The following is a 19,509-nucleotide window of genomic DNA, read 5'->3' as shown; positions in this document are numbered from 1 at the left end:
ATGATTCATGTAACAATTGTGGCAAGTTGTAGAATAGGGCAAAATGCACTTATCAAAAGTCTCACTTAACAACATCAATTTTGGGTTCACTTGTGGTCTTAAGTCTAGGACCACCTGTAAATAGCGTTTGGATATTTTTGACTTGCATAAATGCATTCCTGGTGTAGTCCACTTCAAGCTGTTTATATTATTCATCCCAATAAACTTCATTGTACTTCTTTGCTGCTCTCTGGAAAGCAAAGTTCAGTCTTTTTGGTTCTTCCCATTTGCCTACTGCTTTTTCTGCTTGGTTTTTTTTTTCTTTTTGCTCAGATATTTTGATAGTGTATGGTGGCTCAGGGGCTAGGACGTTGAGCTTGTCGATTGAAAGGTCAGCAGTTCGGCGGTTCAAATCCCTAGTGCTGCTGTGTAACGGGGTGAGCTCCCGTTACTTGTCCCAGCTTCTGCCAACCTAGCAGTTCAAAAGCATGTTAAAAATGCAAGTAGAAAAAAAGGGACCACCTTTGGTGGGAAGGTAACAGCGTTCCATGCGCCTTTGGTGTTTAGTCATGCCAGACACACACACACACACACACACACACACACACACACACACACACTTTTATTATGGCATAATCTTTCAGGAATTACAGACTGCTGATGTTCAGTGATTGTAGTCCATGGAAATCTTTTAAACCCTTACATTGCCATGCGTTCTTTTTTCCTTCAAGCTTCTCAAATTGTCAACAGCTTTCTCTTGTCTAGGCTCTTCATAGTCCTTACATGGTACATTAGGGATACATTCTGCAATAACCAGTAACAACATCTCCTGTAATACTAAGCTTGAGGGCTTTAATTCAGCATGTATATTCAGCTTGACCACTACGATTTCTCTCTTTTCATTATCCCCTAAATGATTTGCCTTGTGTCAAAAGAACAGTTTTACTGTGGAAGCAAGTTTATCTTTACCTCATTTCCATCACAGATAAAAAGATATTTCCCTCTTCATTGAAAGGATACTGATGCATTGATCCAGCTATGTGCAATGTAGTTTTAAGCCCAGGGAATTTTCTTTTGTAAAAGAATAACCATCACCCTACTACTCAAATACTGGTGATTGGATTTTTTTTTTCAGAAGACGTTTGCCTTCCTAGGGCTGAAAGAAAGTGTTTGGCCTAAGCTCAACCAATAGGCTTTGTGTCCAAGGCAGGACTAGAACTCCCACTATCCCGGTTTCTAACCTCATGTCTTAACCCCTACACCAAACTGACTCAATTGGAGTTAAAAGATGACCAAATTAGGAGGTATTCCTTCTCTGACAGTCTTGAACCTTACTGTATCATTTAACTTTCTACTTGCTGATGTGCAAGGCAGACATACCAACGGATGAGGTTGGTTCAGACAAGGCAAATGCTTCCATGAATAAGTATACCCCATTTTTCTGGGAAGTGTTTTTGAAGTCTTTCACTGATTAAAAGATAATTTATTTCCTACTCCCTGGAGAAGTTTCTATTTCTGTGCACATATTTTACACTGTATTTTTCTTGATATGTATAATATACTATGCATCTCTGAGGAGAATGAGTAATATTGTTTGAACAAATCCATTCTTTAAAACTCTCTTAATTTACATTATGGCTTTTAAAAAACAACAACCAGTTATCCTGTTCTAGCTATGATGTGCATAGGTTGTCTTTTGAGTTACATACAACCATTCATTCAGCAATCATTCAAAGGTATGTGGTGCCAAATGAATGTTACTCCCCAAAATTACAGTCGTTGCAGTGCCCTCTGGAGTCATGTGATCAAAATTCAGTAATATGGCAGCCCACCCACACATAAAACCACAGGGATGCTTCAACTGTCGCCTTTCTCTGCCCTTTTAGCCACCCTGTACAGTGGTATACTGCAGCATCAGTACTGGGGATGAAGCTCATGGCCTAGCCAGCTGCCATCATCCCTAGGCCTGCAACTCAAGTCCTGAGCAATGGCCACCAAGGAGTGCTACCTTGTCTCCTCACTGGGCCAACCAGTCTGTGGAAAATCACTACAGTCACCTTGTTGGTCCTGTTGGCTTTGCCAGCCTGCAATCTATACTGATCCTGTCAGAGAGTTGCCCTGTATTCCTCTCACACTGCCAGGGCTGATTGGGTGAGTGGAGTGCAGGATGGCAAGGCTGGCGGAGTTCAAGGTGATCAAAAAGCTAAAGATAAGAAAGTACCCCTACTCTTACCTTACTGAGACTTTGGAGTGGAAAGGATTAAGCTGAAAGTGGCCTGGTTTGGGATGGGTCCTCATCTAATGACTGGTGGAATTCGGTTAACCGCAGTGACAGGGAGTGCTGGGACTGCTGTTGGCTAAGGATGTAGCAATGTGATGTTGCACATTACGACCACATCCCTTAGTAAAGGAAATTCTGATCTCAATTACCGCCACAATTTGAAGACTGTCTGTATTTGGCATGTTTCTTAATGGGAAGTTTTTAAGTAAAAATACTTTTCAAATGTTGGGAGAAAATACATAACAACAACAACAACAACAACAGAATTGGAAGGGACCTTGAAGGTCTTCTAGTCCAATCCTCTGCCCAGGTAGGAAACCCTACACCATTTCTTAAAAATTTCCAGTGTTGGAGCATTCACAACTTCTGCAGGCAAGTTGTTCCACTTATTGATTGTTCTAACTGTCAGGAAATTTCTCCTTAGTTCTAAGTTGCTTCTCTCCTTGATCAGTTTCCGCCCATTGCTTCTTGTTCTACCCTCAGGTGCTTTGGAGAATAATTTGACTCCCTCTTCTTTGTGGCAACCCCTGAGAGATTAATTATCTTTCATTAATTATCTTTCATTTAGTGCTTTTGTGTATAAAAGACACTTAGTTTTCACATATCAAAAATACATAAGACAATATAATGCCTCTAGTCAGGAAATAATTTTCAGTATACCAAATGGGGATAGATGTAGATGTTCAGCATAACCCTGAAATACAAAACCACATTTGGGGAGATAGAGAGTTCTAACATTCACCCACACTTTTGAAGATTGTGTTACTATATTTGGTTTTCCAAGCTGCAATCTGAGAAAAGGTGAGTGAAACAAGGAAGTAAACGTGCTGCTGCTGCTTTTATGTGGATATCCCATAAAACTGAATTAGCCATGTATGGCTATTTCACATGAAATGCATAAAACTCCCAAAGGGCAGACAGGCTACAATAATGCTACCCATACATGGCTTGAAGGAAACTGAAGTTTTATTTGTTTTCTTTTTAGATTACTAAATACCTCAAATGATGTAATAGTGGGTATCAACAGACATGCTAATGATTAAATATTTTCTGCATAGTTGCAAGGCTAGGCATGTCAGGGAGAGTGGTCAGCTGCTGAACCAGATTTTCAGAGTAGCCTGGATGCATTTAGAGCCCTTGGTACATGACTTCCTGCAGGATATGTTTCATTCTGTATGTTGTCTCTGCTGCTGTCATGTCCATTTAATCCTAGGTGAAAACATGCTGCTTTGTTTAATAATATGGCTCTTCTTCATAGCTCCGAGCATAGTTGGAATTCTTCGGCTGTAATTCAAATTCAGCAGGCAAGCAATACTCTCAAATCTAATATTTATTGTCTAACCCAAGCCATCAGATTTTTAGTAGGTCTGCGGTCATTATACTTCATTTGTACTTTCCTCATTTATTTTTCAGTAGTTTGTTCTTCTCGGAAGCAAGTTAACAAAAGCTGTTCTGTAAGTTTTCAGCATAATTTAGCATGGACTGAAGAAATTCTTTAAAGTTTATGACATGATTAGCATTGTTCTTTTCAGATTGGGAATGCATCATAGTATCAATAGTATTTTGATATGAAGTGGATCAAATCACAACTGCTTATCTATTAATAACTACCTAGCAGCTTTCAAGGTTGGAAATGAAGATCTCAATTTAATACACGCGGACCCTAACACCCAGTTGAATACACCCTGTCCCAGACCCTTACATTTTCAAAGGACTTATAAATTTGTTTTCCAAATGTACCCATCCAGGAAAATAATCATTACATACTTCCAGAAAAATAAAACTGTTGGAATAAAGATTCAGTGAGATAGTTGGAAAATATGGTAGATCAGAAGCATGTTCTAGGGGCCTTAGCTACTAAAAATATATGGAGAATATATATTACTAGTAATCTTTTCTCAAAGGCTTGATGGGAAATTTAAACATATGTCCTGAAGTTGTGTCTGTCTGTCTAACAGTCTGCCTATCTGTTTGTTCATATAAATAAACTTATTATTTTTACAAATAACTTAAGGTGGTGAACATATCCAACACATTCTTCCTACAATTCTTTTGTAATAAGTCTAGCCACAAATGAAAATGTCAAGTAGCAACCCAATGAACAAACAAGGGGGGGAAGCCAGTATTTTTAAATGTGTTTAATAAAATCAGCCTTTTCAGTGTCCAGAAATTAATTTGATAAATTTGAAGAAAAAAATAGTTTATTTATTAGTTTATTTTTGAGGAACAGATTGGCTAAATTACTATTTGCTTTCTGCAATGTAAAAAACGGAATGGCGGAAGAGGCATCCCCTCCAAAAAAAGCCCTCTTTTTAGTATTTGTTCTACAAATCATAAAATCATTAAAAAATCATTAAATCATTAAAAATAATTAAATCATCTTGAATTCCTAATACACATTTTTGTTTTCTAACTATATGGATAGATTTATGGAAAGAGGAAAGAAAAGAAAATTGCTTATGAATGTGTTAACTGCTTCTCTTCTCCCTTTTTATTTTCCTTATGTTCCAGTACCTGGATTTGCCTCAAGGTAGGTCTGGGAGAAATAAGCCATGGCTTGTTAAAATACCAAAGCAGGCTGGGAAAACAAAACTCCTGTTGAGAACTGAAAACCAGTCACTTTTAAATCCAGAGCTTTTTTTAAAATGCAACTTTTCTTTATAACATGTCACATGAGACAAAGATTGCAAGAACTGAATAACCCTTTTATTTGGAAAAGGAAGTAAAATGACTAGAAAAATAACCTTGGAGGTTATATGTTACAGAGCTGACTGCAAAAGTTGTGGCATTGAGTTCTTGGAAAATTTGGATGCATACTTAACCATTTTTGTATAATTTTTTATAATTCAAAATAAGAAAACAGTCAAGAGAGGGTATAAAAAAAATGGACATATTTCAGTCCCTACTTTGTAATGGTTCCACTGGCAAAAGTAGAACATTTCTGAATATTTTCTACAACTATCTAAGAGACTTTCTATTTTTGCTTTTGGATTTTTTTCTCAACTTTTCCTTGTAGAACTCTTCTAGCTCAAAATTATTCCTAAGTCTCCTTGCATGTTTTACATGTAGAAATCTTTCTATATCTCAGCCTGCAATGCTCAGCCAACAGTGTTTAGCCAGCAATGTGACTTCCTGACACAAACTCCACTTCTTGTGTTTTTGCATGGGATGTCTGTGCACATATAAAAGCGGTAGTGTTAATGTTGCAATGCCCAGTTTGTCACTTGCTTCCTTTTGTTCTTTTGTGTGGATCCCCATCTCCCCACAGATTGTCAATAGCAGTCAAGTCTGGGAATGTAAATGTATTTCAAAACTTTTATTTTTCTCTCCTGTAAGTATTTCATAACTGATTTGGAAGTTGGGTTGTAACTACAAATATAAGGACCCAAGTAATTTAAATTTTTAAGAAAAATTATTAATCAGCAACTCTTGTTTTTGAATAGCAAGTCTTATTCAAAATCATCATTTTGATTTAAAAATATTGAAACTTGACCTAGAAATTATCTGGGCTTTCTTGAAAGATACATGTGAATTGCTCCATTCTGAAGGCAAGGTACTTCCAAACATGGTTATGGAATGATTTCTTTTTTTATATACAGCATCTATGTAGTGTCATTTCTAATGTGACTTCTATATTTTTTTCACACCACAGAAAATCCATTTATTTATTTACTAGATTTATAAGACTGCCCAACTCAGTGTGACTGTGGGTGGCATATACCAACAAGAAATAATAAATCAAGGAAAAACCCAATTTACATAAAATATTGAATAAATATAAAATAAAATATGCTGGCCAAGCAGAACAATAAAAACAACCAAAAAGGAATTCAACCTGACCCAAATGTCTGGAGAAGAAGCCTGGTTATAACAACCTTTTCCCAAAGGTGAGCAGAGTTGGAGTTTATCCTATATCAAGGATGGGAGGAAGCATTCCAGAGTACAGGGGCCACTGCTAAGAAGGTGGTTCAGGTCCCATAAGGTGGTAGAGTTTAACAGAGAAAATCGAGCATTTGGCAGACAGAGACTGTGGGAGAGATTGGTTCCAAAAGTAACCCAGTCCTTGCCATCTGGAGTTTTAATGATAGCTAGCACCTTAAATCACACCCAGAAGCCTGTGGGAGCCAATGCAGCTTGCAGTGTAGTGGTACACCTGGGTATAATTGAGGATATAACTATCTGAGCTGCTGCATTTTGGACCAACTGAAACTTCCAGATGTTCTTCACAGGCAGCCACATGGACAATATGTGGCAGTAGTTTGAATAAATAGTTTGAATTAGATTACTAAGGGGTGCATGACCATGAGCAGAATCCAGGAGTGGTCACAACTGGCACACATGAGGCTGTTGGGCAAAGTTCCCCTGGCCACAGCTGCCATTTTTCTTTTGAGCAGGAACTGTGAATCCAGGAGAATCACTCAGATTGTATACCAAGTTTGAACAAGGCACTGTTATCTCATCCTGGGCCAAAGACTGACACACTCCAACTCCCAGATCTAGAAGATTTAAAACCCATTACTATGCAGTCTTGGCAGGGCGGAGCCATAACCTGTTCTTCCCCATCCAGTTCCTCACAATCTCTGGATATTAGAATAGAATGTTAACCTCACTTAGTTGGCTGGGGATAGAGATGTACAACTGGGTATCTTCAATGTTTTGCTGAGAGATCAAATAGTACCAGTATGGATTCATCACCCCTACTCCAGCTTACTACAGGTCATCAGTAAGTGCAATCAAAGCCATAGATACTAGATCCTAGTCTTCATTCTATTTCCTTTCTGGAAGAACCTATTTCCACTCATTAAAAAATTATTCATGTAAAAGATTTGCTAGGTGATAGCAGCCCCAAAATAAACATAAAATGGAATGAAATAAAATAACCAGAGCAATAGAGTCAAGCTAGACATCTTGTTGCATTTAACACTCTCTTTGTTTCTTACAAGGTCTATGGATAGTATAAACCATAAGGATTAAGGGGCATAGGAAAATCTATTTTTTATTGTACTTTCTACTCCCTTCTATTTTCAAGATGAAAATATCCTTGAGAAAGACATTGTCCATGCTTCCATCATATATGGGTAGTTATTGCTTAGTACAGTGATGTATCACTGATATATATTTATCTTGCTATTCTGTTTTAATCACACTGATTCTCTGCTACAGAAATATTATTTAAAGAAAAAAATGAAAAAAGAGGAAACAAAAAAATGCAGTCATGTGTTTTTCATCATGTCTAGTTTAGCTTGTCATATGATGTATGATAAATAATTGTAGTGAATTAGCATGTCGGAGTGAAATTCTCCATTATTGTTAAACAATCTTTAAAATAGTTTTTTTTTAAATGTAATGGCTATACTATAGTACAATTGTAATTATCTCACTAAATGTACATAATTAAAGCAACAACATTTTACAGGTAATTCAGCCTATTAGTGGACCTTGAAGCAAAATGTGGAAATGCAGTGTATTATGGAGTGGTCTTCCGCGTGCAATTCAAGGTGTTGGTGATCACCTTTAAAGCGCTCCATGGCATAGGACCAGGTTACTTACGGGACCGCCTACTGCCGCCAATAGCCTCCCATCGACCTGTGCGCTCCCACAGGGAGGGTCTCCTCGGGGTGCCGTCAGCTAAACAATGTCGGCTGGCGGCCCCCAGGGGAAGAGCCTTCTCTGTTGGGGCACCTACCCTATGGAACAAACTGCCTTCTTCCCGACCTCCGGGCCTTTAAGCGCGAGCTCAAGACTTTTTTGTTTCAACGAGCAGGGTTGGCCTAAGAGTAATTTTTAATTGAGTGGTTTTATTTCTTGTATTTTAATATTCGGCCTTATGGTTTCAGATTTTTAAATTTCAAATATTGTGTTTTAATTTTTGTATATGTCTTTTTAACTTGGCTGTAAACCGCCCTGAGTCTTCGGAGAAGGGCGGTATAGAAATGTAAATAATAAATAAATAAATAAATAATAAAATTAAAACTTTTTACGTATTTGTGAGAAGAGAATTTGTCATCCCCTTTATTTAGCAATTCCATTGAGTTCATAAACATACAAATAAGTAAGTGTGTATATTTTATTGAGCAAAAAAATAAGTGCTTTAGCTGTCATCCATTTTAGGCCCAGCTGCTTTTAAAGAAAGTAAATTGAGAAATTCATTATTTTCCAGATGTTGTTGAATTTCATCTTTGTCTGTTAAAATTAAACAGTGATGGATTTTATGATTTAACAGACAGCTAAATGAGATATTCCACAAATCTGAAACCTTGCTGAAATTGCTTGGTGACGTTAATGCATACAAATACAATCCTACTCAGTCTACTTGGACATTCCATTGGATTCAGTATAACCTCCAGATTATATCTGAATAGAACAATTTTGGACTACTAAATTTTAATAATCCTTAGAAAAAGGAGAATCCAATACGCATTACTTTCAGGGAAATTTCAAGTAAATCTTTACTAGTAAAAAATCTAGTAAAATCTGAACTCCTATCTCATCTTTCACCAATTATTTTCACATACAGCAAGGAACGCCATTAGACCCAAGAATAACTTTTAGTGTAGAATTGCACTCCAATAACTTTGTGGCTGCGCTCATGTAGTTTTCTTGACAATGTCATGCCATCTCCAGGATGATTTTTCCAGTATAGCTCAGAGTGCTAACATTATTTGATCTCCTATCCTAATTAATATTTGGACAGGAGATCACCAAATAAAATTAGGACTCTGGGCCAAGTGTTGGTTTGTTTTTTTAATTAAGATCAACTAGGTGATTCCACCTAGCGGGACAGCAAGTGTATATGCACAGAGATTGAATGAATCTACAGTAACTGACTTTTAAAAACATAAGTTTTAAAGTTTGCTGCTGTTGGACTTACTCCCTTCCTTCTTCCTTTCCTAATAGGAAATCTATCTATATTAAAAGTCTGAGAGTAACTGATGTTACCTTGTGTGATTTGATAATCAAACAATATTTAAGTCCCTCGATTTGCTAGTTCCACAGATAACTGACATTCTTGCTTATTTTCTTACTGCTCTTTATATGACAGATACATATCTGCTTATTTTATGTTGATTTTAAATAGATTTCATTCTTTTGCCATAGCTCAAAGAAAATTCCAGCCCTGCATTGTTCTCATTTAAGTTTCATATTCAGGTTAAGGAAATGGGATGAAAGTGCAATGTCATACTTCAGATATAATGGAGAATTGTTTAAATTAACAATGTAGTTCCTGAAGGCGAGCATGCATTTAAACAGTTACAATGCAGTTCAATTAGAATGTGTGCTTTCTTCAGGAAATGCATCATTTAGATCAAGGTTTCTCAGACTGTGAGTTGCCTCCCTTGGGAAGATTCAGCCAGAGGACATGTGAAGAACCTTTTAAGTTGCATATTCTTATAATAAATCCCTTTTCCTCCAAGTTTAACTATTCTTTTCATTGTTCATTTGTATTTATTTTATGTTTGGATTTTTAAGGGAAGTGTGTACATTAAAATTATACTGAAAGGAGACGTGATGGCAAAAAATTTAGGAAGCCTGAATTAGATAGCGAAAATGAAATAAAGTATTCTTCAGTTAAAATACAAACTTTACATAGAACTTTAGAATGTGTATTTTCTTCAGGAAAATTCAGGCAAAGTATAACATTGAACAGTGGAAACATATTTTAAAATTTTCTGTTAGACTGTCTGGCCTTCGTTGGAAACTGGATATTACAGATAGTCCTCAACTTATGACCAGTCACTTAGCAACTGCTTGAATTTACAATGGATCCCAGAAAGGGTACTTGCAACCTGGGTTTGAAGTTTTGATAGCTATCATCCCGCTCCAGAATCACATGATTGAATTTGGGGCTTTTGATAGGATGGAACATTTATAATAAATAAGTTCTGGCTTGGGCAAGTTCGAATTAACAAAAGTAGAAATAAATCATAATATAAAATGTTAATAAATATTAATGAAATCATTTTTAGAATTTTTTTCTCATTTATTTCAGGATGCAATAGAAGCAATATTTAGAAAATTGTAAAATCATGTATTGTTCATGTTCAATGCTGGCATATTTTTCCTTTGTTGAAAAGAATATATTTAAAACCTCCTTTGTTCCCTTCCCTTGTTGTTCTTAGGTAAACATCTTTGACCACAATGAGTTGGAGTTTCTTGACCCGTCTACTTGAGGAGATCCACAATCATTCCACATTTGTGGGGAAGATCTGGCTGACTGTGCTGATCGTATTCCGCATTGTTCTCACTGCTGTGGGAGGGGAATCCATTTATTATGATGAACAAAGCAAATTCGTTTGCAATACAGAACAGCCAGGTTGTGAAAATGTGTGCTATGATGCTTTTGCACCCCTCTCTCATGTGAGGTTTTGGGTATTTCAAATCATCCTAGTCTCTACTCCCTCAGTAATGTACTTAGGCTATGCTGCTCACAAAATAGCTCGGCTAGTGGAACATGGCGGAATGGAACGGAAGTTACGAAGCAAACCTCTTCTAATGCGTTGGAAACAACACCGAGGTTTAGAAGAAGCAGAAGACGATAATGAAGAAGATCCAATGATGTATCCAGAGATTGAGGTAGAGAGTGAACGAGAGAACAAGCAAAATCCATCCCTCACAAAAATAAAGCATGACGGTCGGAGGCGAATCCGAGAAGATGGGCTTATGAAGATTTACATCTTTCAACTGCTGAGTAGGACTATGTTTGAAATTGGCTTCCTGATAGGCCAGTACTTACTCTATGGATTTGAAGTCAGTCCAACGTTCCTTTGTAGCAGAAATCCGTGTCCCCATACTATTGACTGTTTCATTTCAAGGCCCACAGAAAAAACCATATTCCTGCTCATCATGTATGGTGTGAGTGGTCTGTGTTTACTTCTGAATATCTGGGAAATGCTTCACTTGGGATTTGGCACCATTCGGGACACACTGAATAACAAGCGGAAGGAGCTAGAAGATTCAGGAACCTATCATTATCCTTTTATTTGGAATACCCCATCAGCTCCTCCAGGGTACAATATTGCCATGAAACCTGACCAAATACAGTACACAGAGTTGTCTAATGCCAAAATAGCACATAAGCAAAATAAAGCCAACATTGCCCAAGAACAACAATATGGCAGCAATGAAGAGAACATTCCCACTGAACTGGAGAACATCCAGCGAGAAATCAAAGTAGCTCAGGAACGCTTAGATCTTGCCATCCATGCATATAATAATCAGAATAATCCATCCTGTTCCAAGGAGAAGAAGCCCAGAGGCAGCTCAAACAAAAGCAGCGGCAGTAGTAAATCAGGGGATGGGAAGACTTCTGTTTGGATTTGATGCTGTTCACTTGACAGGGAATGCTACCTTTTTCTTGTAGCATATTATATCTAGCAAATTGGGTGCGAAATAATTTCCAGTAAAAAATAATTGGCCTTGCTAAAGTTCAGAGATATTTCGTGCTGCTAAATGGTACTGTGCAAAAGAACAGAAGAGAAAAGTAGTTACGCTCACAAACATGTATTCATGTATTCTTCCAGATCTGCAGAAGTCCCAGGGATTTTTTTAATTATTTTTGTTAAAACTGTTTACACTGTATGTACAGTATTATGGTACCTTTTATTATGCACATTTTTGTATTTGTATATTGGATATCTCAGTTATACATTTTATATTAAAAGGAATCAAATAGGAATTTTCAACATTTTTCTAAAGCATTTTTCTCCTCACATTTCATAGAGATGGCTGATTTACTTTGAATTTCATAGAGGTTTGAATTATGGAACAGATAATTCTGGATGACGGTCGTGCCCCTTCTGCATTCTCGTCCCAGCCAAATAAATTAAACACTAGGTTAGTGAAATATGTCTTCAAATGTAGTCAGATATTTTTTTTCCTGTAGTGAATATCCTTGAATATGAGTGAACGAAAAAAATGAATTTCAGACTGGCTGCTTCTAGCACATAACCTTGCGTTCAGTTTATGAGTCTTCTGAGAAAAAAGTGCCTGGAATTGACAATGTTTTCTGAATAAAAAAATTAAAACCATTGTGAAAATAAAACTTCATATACCTGATAGTTAATTTAAAACATATATTTGATATTGCAAAGTAGGGAAAGCAATTGGGTATACTCTAGATAATTTATACTGCAGTCCCCATATTACTAATGTACGTTGGTTATAGTTATATATGTGGTTATATAGTCCAAAAATCTAGCTTGCCTATCCCTGCTTTAGGGATGTCTTCATCAATTCTTGATCTGGCAAACAATTTAGAAAAAAGTTAGACAAGTTAACTATTAAATTATTGTTGAGACAAAGAAAGGCCTGCTTTCTTGAAACTTGAACCAGTATTCAAATGGTGGGGAAAAAACATCTTGATTTAAAGAAATATAAACAGAATTAAAAATACTTGCCTTTGTTTTGAAGTGGGAAATGTTACTTTAAAGGCATGTGATGTACATGGTTCTTCAGGAAGTTCTTTATTGTGAGGAGCGAGGGATTGTGAATTTGAAGTGATGGAAAAATTTGTACTTTAAGAAATCCATTTATTTTAGCAGTGTCCAAGGTCAGTCTTCCTCCATGGTCTTTTAAATTCCTGTCCTGTTATTAATGTATTGCTTGCAAAAAGCAGCAGGAAGCTATTTAGGAATGTATATTCTAGTCTTGTGAAACTGCAGCTGTTCTAATTAAATATATAGATCCTTTGAAGGAGTTTCAGCTCCATACAGGAATCTGGAAATCTTACTTCTTTCCTAATAAGAAGACAAAACAATTAGTTATCAGCTTTTGGAATTTTTCCATTTTTTGGTTCATAGATTCAATGTATTTGAATTGCTGTGGTTTTATCTATTATGGTGCTGAGCTGACAACATTTGCAAAATTTGGTAAGTAATACAGTTTGGATTTAATGCAATACATGATCATTAGAAAATGGCTTTGTGTATTTTTCTTCATTCAAGATATAGTAAAGTCTGAATTAAAAGCAATGGGTAGCAATTACACTATCCCAAGTGCTTGCCATTTTTCCTACTGCTGAGATACAGTCACTGAATAAACTGGATTTGCAGAACCTATCAGAAATCTAATAGCTATTTAAGTGGAAAGTGGGGTTGTGTCCAAATTTAGATGCATTCAACCCATTTTTGGTAGCAAATGGAGCTGCTTGAAATAGATACTGGTTGGGGATACTTAACAAGCAGGATAGGCAATGTGAGGAAGAACGGGTTATTCCAAAATTGGACAGAGGCATCTTTTTTGTGTGATTTCAAATTATACAGGACACATCTGCCTGACTATTCCATCCACCACACACAAAGCCCGTCTCATTTAGCAGAATCCCAAGTTTTTTGTGCAATATTTTAAAAGACCTAGATACAAATGCATACCAACATGCTGCTCTGCCTAAAACTTGAAAAATTGAATTGAGAATTTTTGAATAAGAGCAATCATCCTATTGAAAAATCTGTATCCCAAAAATTAAAGAAATGTTGTTTTAAGATTATTTCAGTGTTGGTATTTAGCAGAAGTTATTCTAATTAAGTGATATAAATTTCTCCCAAACTGCTTTTCTTATCACTCCAAATTCGGGGTCTAGATGCATGCTTAATTTTTGTTTTACTAAAAAACAAAGATTTAATATTCAACTTGTTTATAATTATAGAATGCAGTGACATCTTATTGGCAAGGGCAGTAAGCACAGCGAAAACTAAATATTTGTACATTGATTAATTAGATTTATTAATAAAGGTTTATTAGAATTGTAGAACTGATCCATTTTCTCCTCCCTGAACTCTGACAAGAAGCTGCACTGATGTGAAACTATTTTGTACTTTTTTCTAGAATTTAGAGGCCTTTTGAGAAGTTTTGACATTTTCACTTTTTTTAATTCTAAAAATATATAATTATCTTTCTTGAAGCAAGTCTCAGTTTACAATATACGAATCAGAAATGGAAAACCTGTGTTTACAATAACCCCAAGGCTTAGAAAGGTAAGGCTAGATAAACTGGTACTTCCCTAAAACGATATTCCCATAATCCTTATCATTAATCATGCTGAATGTAACCGATAGGATTTGTAATCCAATACATTTGAAGAGCATCTGATTCTGATTGTTTTGGAGAATTTCAGCATCATTTTTAAAAAAGCAATGTTTGCTGTCTTTTCTCTACAATACTTTTCTCTACAATACTTTTCTCTACAATTTACAATACTGATTGTAAAAATAATGAATAGTTGGGCCAATACTTTGAAAGCATCTGGCTTCTTCTAGAAGTAGCGTAATAGCTAGTTTCCCTAAAAGAGAATCTTTCATGGATGAGTAGGTTTATAAAAAGGTTGTTTTAGGCATATAGCTGTCGTGTCCCACTCCTCCGCTGACGGCCGGGTCAGGGAAATCCGAATCAGGCTTGCCTCTGCAGCTCTGCCCAAAGTCCTAGCAAAGTCCTCAGAGCAGGCAGGAGACCAGTAAGTGACTTCAGCAAGATAAGTTTGACTTTGCCTGACTCAGAGACTGCCAGAAAGCAGATCCTTTATATAGGCCATGGGGTGTGGCTCCATGACTCAGCACTCATTAAGGCCTGCCCCTCCCTTCCTTCTGTTGCCTCCGCCTATCCAATCTTCTGATGCGAGGGTCATTCCAATCAGCTGTTGTTGGAAGTAAACTTTCCTCAGGCTCACATGCTGTGGAGGAGGGGGAGGGGTCTAGCTGCTCCGTTTGCCTGGGCATGGAGCCAGGGCTGGGGCCGGGGGATGCCCCCTCCTCTGCAGCCTGCTTGGGCATGGAGCCAGGGCTGGGACCGGGAGGTGCCCCCTCCTCTGCAACTTGTCTGGGTATGGAGCCAGAACTGGGGCCGGGAGGCATACATTCCTCCGTGTTCGGGAGCAGATAAGCAGACCCCGGCTGCGGTGAGAGCGGACAAGACACAACAATAGCATTGATTTGCCATTCTAGGACCCCCACACCAGAAAAGTACTGTACCAAATTTTGCAATTTTTATCAAAGATAGTTTGGATGCAGATGTAGAAATACTGTGCATTTATGAATGCCAGCAAGAAATATTCACCTTTTCAAGGACGAGTTCAATATAAAACAGTGGGAAGCTGAAAAAATTTATCAAGTATTGGTAAATATTTTCTGGAACCTTTTTTCATCTACTGAATTGAATTTAGAATTTTTTTTAGAATTTAGAATAGAATTTTATTGGCCAAGTGTGATTGGACACACAAGGAATTTGTCTTGGTGCAGATGCTCTCAGTGTACATAAAAGAAAAGATACGTTCATCAAGGTACGACATTTACAACACAATTGATGGTCAATATATCAATATAAATCATAAGGATTGCCAGCAACAAGTTATAGTCATACAGTCATAAGTGGAAAGAGATTGGTGATGGGAACTATGAAACGATTAATAGTAGTGCAGATTCAATTTAATCAAGTAACAAAGTTAATAGTCAAATGTTCGGATGGTGCTATAAAAGGAGAAATTAGTTCATGAGTTTTATTCTGAAGTTTGTCTTGAATAAAATGCAGCCTGTGTTAGATACAAGAAATCTAATAGTTTCACCCATAATTTCATGTGTATGCATGTTTCTTCTTGCACTGAAAGATGGGTGGCATACATACAGGGTTTTGGGACATGTAGATGTTAATTCTTCCTTTTGCTTGGATAAAATATCAGCTAGTAGAATTTTACTTATCTCAGATCCTTTTTAGACAAGCAAAGTGGGTGGATTGAGTCACATGCCAGTTCACACACACACCCCTTGTCCAAATAATAAAATCAAGGTTTTCATGCTTTTGGAAAGCCTTTTAGTTACAGATAAGTAGCTTTGAAGCTGAAGCAATGGGAAAATGTTTTCCCAAAAATAAGACCCTGTCTTATATTTTTTTGAACCCTGAAATATGGTCTTATTGCTATGTGCTCAAAAGCCTGATTGGGCTTATTATCAGTCTTATTTTGGGGGAAACAAGGTACTGTTTTTAGACATCAGCCTCAGGTAGAATGAGTGTTAGGAAGTAACTCAACCCATATGGGTGTTAGGTTTGCCTTTATTTCGTTCACTTCTTAACAAATTCCCCAAACTCTCTAATAATGCATTGTACAAATGAAAAGTACAATAGAATGTTTGTGTCTTCAAATTATTGGAATGGCTGCAACAATAGATCCAATGCATTTTGGCCCTATTGATGATCAAATATACAATCTCCTTTGATGTACTTTTAGGATATACTACTTTTGCATTGTTGCAACCTGCCCTTTGCACTCCAAGGGGGAGGGGGAGTCAACATTTTATAAAATACCTTTATAAGGAAGGACAAAACCTAGATCCCAAAAGGTATTGTGTAAAAAGAAGGAATGCTTTCCCCTTCTCCCAAAGTCAAGTGAAAAAAACCAAAATATTTAAAAACTTTCCATTAACCTAATTCATGATTGAGAAACCATGTGAAAATCCTCTCATGTAAATTTCTGTAAATTTGTTAACAAGTAGAATTAATTAAGAATATAAAATTGCAACATTACTTTGATAAAATTTTATTTGATTTTTCCATACAACCATAGAATCAAGGTCTGGTAACAGAAAACACCTGTCACTTGGAAGTTGAAGATCTATTTTAAAAAATGGGGGGTGGGGGGGGAAGCAGCATCAATGTGCTCATTCTGCATGGGGGAAATCACAGGACAGAACACACCGAGATAATAAAAGACCACCAAGATAATAAAAGACAACCATCTTCCCTACCAACTGCTCAGGTGCCAAAATCCATGTATCATCTGAAACAAAACAAAAATGTCAATTACTTGTCTCAGAAGCAAGCTTGCATCTCCTTGCAGAAGTGCTAAGCCTTTCTAAAAAGGGGGGGGGGCTATATATAAATAAAGTCAGATCTTAAGAAGAAATTGCTATTATACCTCATGAAAGGGTGGGCTGGGCAGCAGCTCTTCTTTAAACAATAATGACTCAAGACACCTGCAGTGGATCATTTGGACAATTAGCATCTCTGTATTTTGCAAACACTATCAGAAAAAGACACACTTTTGCTCTTCAGAAATCAGGTGATGCCATCCAGAGCAATACACTAGGGCCAGTGGGAAGAGGATAGGGTGAGGTGGGACAAGGCTGGAAGAGGCAATGTGGCAAAATCATCTGCCAATCTTAATATTTTTTTTTTCCTTTTTGGAAAGTGCATTGAAACTCTCCTCTCTTTCAAGGTTAAGGAATGACTGAGGCAAAGAAAATCGCTGCGCCCATGAAACCTTCAGAGAAGAAGCTCAGGATGGCAGCTTTTTCAGATTCCAGGTTACAGCCCTCATGACTTTGGACAGGGCAGTGAATCATGGATGGAAAGGGGAAAAAATGTAGAAGTAAAGGGGTTGACTTAATACAAGTGAAGATGGCCTATTTGGCCCATAGTGGTGACAAGTGTAGACTAGAAGGCATCCTTTAGGATCTGAATAGCAATTTGGCCTGGTTCATTCACCTTATACCACTCTTCCTGAAACAGCTCACTCTAACTCAAGGCCTTAAGCAAATCCACCCAAAAAGGCACTTCAGAGCAGGACATGGGCTTTAATAGAATGTGGGGAGATGGTGCCAGTGTCCCAACGAAGAGGCTTCTTTTTGTAGCAATGAAATCCAAACAGGGAACAACGGAAGCCAGAAGGACAGCAGTGGCGCCTGTCATGACAGCAGGTTCCCTATGAAATAGAAGAGGAGGTAATGAAGGACAGCAATCCTTAATGAAGAAACGAGAAAACTGCTCAAAATCCTTGCATGGTTCTCAATAAATAAGTTGAGGAAGGATGATCTGGAAAAATATTTAGTAATTAAAGACAGAAATAGCCTTAAATCATGAATCTACAATTTATGTGTAATGCAGGGGCTTACATTATATCACAGCAATAGTAGGTTCTTCAGCTTCTGGAAAAATCGTAATTTTTATGAGTCTATCTGGCCTTACCAAACTTAAAAGTATGCACATTTTGAAAAAATAAAGTGCTGTACATCTTGAATCTGAATATAATGATATAATCATACCTAATTTCACTTGACTTATTGGTTTTATCAATGCACGTGAGAAAATTCTGAGGAACTCAAAACTGCATAGAAAATTTATGGTGCAATTTGATAGTCTTTATTCCCAGCAACGCTGCCTTTATTTTTTGTACAATGACAAAAACAATAGTTTGTAAAATATTGGTCATCTTACTATGCAGAGGAACAACATACTGTACATTACTTTACTGATTTGAAGAGACCTGTGGTGTCTGTCCACCCACCCATGGCCTCCTTTGAACCATTCACAGTGACTGAATCTGTAAGTCTGGGCCGGTTGTTGGCAACTCGCGGTTCCAGAGCCACATGCTGCTCTTTCATCCCCCTGCTGTAGCTCCCTGTTGGCTGAACCTACCACTGGCTACCCTTTCCCTCCCCTGCCCTGAGAAGGCAAGGGTGATGGTGGGGGATAGAGAGACACTCCATATTCTAGAGCAGGAGTGAAGCATCCCTATACTTGCCTTGTCTCGTGGGTGCTTCTTCAGGCCCTTTTTGGTGCTGCACACACCTCGGTTGCTCAGGGAGACGCATGACTTGCTGTTTGCCCTGAGACACTGACTCAGCTCAGCTGCAGCCAATGCCACTGCTCTAATCACTTCCATAGCCTGCCTGCTGCTCTTGCAGCACAGTTAAATTTAGTGCGCTTCACAATGGGGGAGACAGCATTCCCTCCTCTTCCTGGAGCCCATTACGACGTGGAGCATCGGCCGCAGCCAGGCTGAGCCAGTTTCTCAGGGTGGAGAGCTGCTTAGGGCAGGTGAGGAGTGACTGGGAGGGGAGAGCAAGGGGCCAGACAGTGGTGGATTCAGCCGAGAATGAGCCACAACAGGGGGACGAAAGAGCATTTATCTGGGAACCAGAAATGAGTCTTGATTTAAATCATATGGTAAAAAGCAACCAAAGAAGAACGAACAACATAAAAAAAAAACCCAACCCTCACCTGTTTTTGGAAATGGTTCAACAGGGAACACACAGAAACACAAGAGAGACAGAGAGAAAGGAGAAAGCTGAGAGAGAGGGAGAAAGAGAGAAAACTGAGAGAGATAGAAAGGGAGAAGAGAGAAAACTGAGAGAGATAGAAAGGGAGAAGAGAGAAACACGAGAGAGAGAGAAAGACACTGTTGTGACTCCAGCCCCTGAACCTGGCCCCATGCCCAAAAGTGACTCAGAGAGTGAGGGGGAAGGGCCGGTAAGGCTTACCTTGGG

The 19,509-nt window shown here is 37.8% G+C and overlaps 2 protein-coding genes across 12 annotated transcripts in view; one reads left to right on the top strand and one right to left on the bottom strand.

Moving 5' to 3' along the window:
* Window positions 1-11,873, top strand: part of GJC1 (gap junction protein gamma 1) — a 26,417-nt gene extending 14,544 nt beyond the window's left edge. For 5 of the 6 annotated variants that reach the window (XM_058181267.1, XM_058181270.1, XM_058181268.1 and 2 more), the window contains one exon: window positions 10,381-11,873. In XM_058181267.1, coding sequence (XP_058037250.1) covers window positions 10,400-11,581 — 1,182 coding nt within the window. In that variant the 5' untranslated portion in view covers window positions 10,381-10,399 and the 3' untranslated portion in view covers window positions 11,582-11,873. Of the gene's footprint in view, window positions 1-624; window positions 6,148-10,380 lie in introns of those variants that run through there. The other variant, XM_058181272.1, reaches the window with a different exon arrangement.
* Window positions 11,795-19,509, bottom strand: part of GRN (granulin precursor) — a 27,983-nt gene continuing 20,268 nt past the window's right edge. For 3 of the 6 annotated variants that reach the window (XM_058181261.1, XM_058181264.1, XM_058181262.1), the window contains one exon: window positions 17,728-17,945. In XM_058181261.1, the coding sequence (XP_058037244.1) occupies window positions 17,799-17,945 (147 nt within the window). In that variant the 3' untranslated portion in view covers window positions 17,728-17,798. Of the gene's footprint in view, window positions 12,997-16,765; window positions 17,022-17,727; window positions 17,946-19,509 lie in introns of those variants that run through there. The other 3 variants (XR_009154933.1, XR_009154934.1, XM_058181263.1) reach the window with 3 other exon arrangements.

Source organism: Ahaetulla prasina, chromosome 4, assembly GCF_028640845.1.
Source record: "Ahaetulla prasina isolate Xishuangbanna chromosome 4, ASM2864084v1, whole genome shotgun sequence".
In the NCBI taxonomy this organism is placed as follows: domain Eukaryota; kingdom Metazoa; phylum Chordata; class Lepidosauria; order Squamata; family Colubridae; genus Ahaetulla; species Ahaetulla prasina.
Note: the sequence above shows the minus strand (reverse complement) of the source record. Positions and strands in the feature narration are given on the sequence as shown.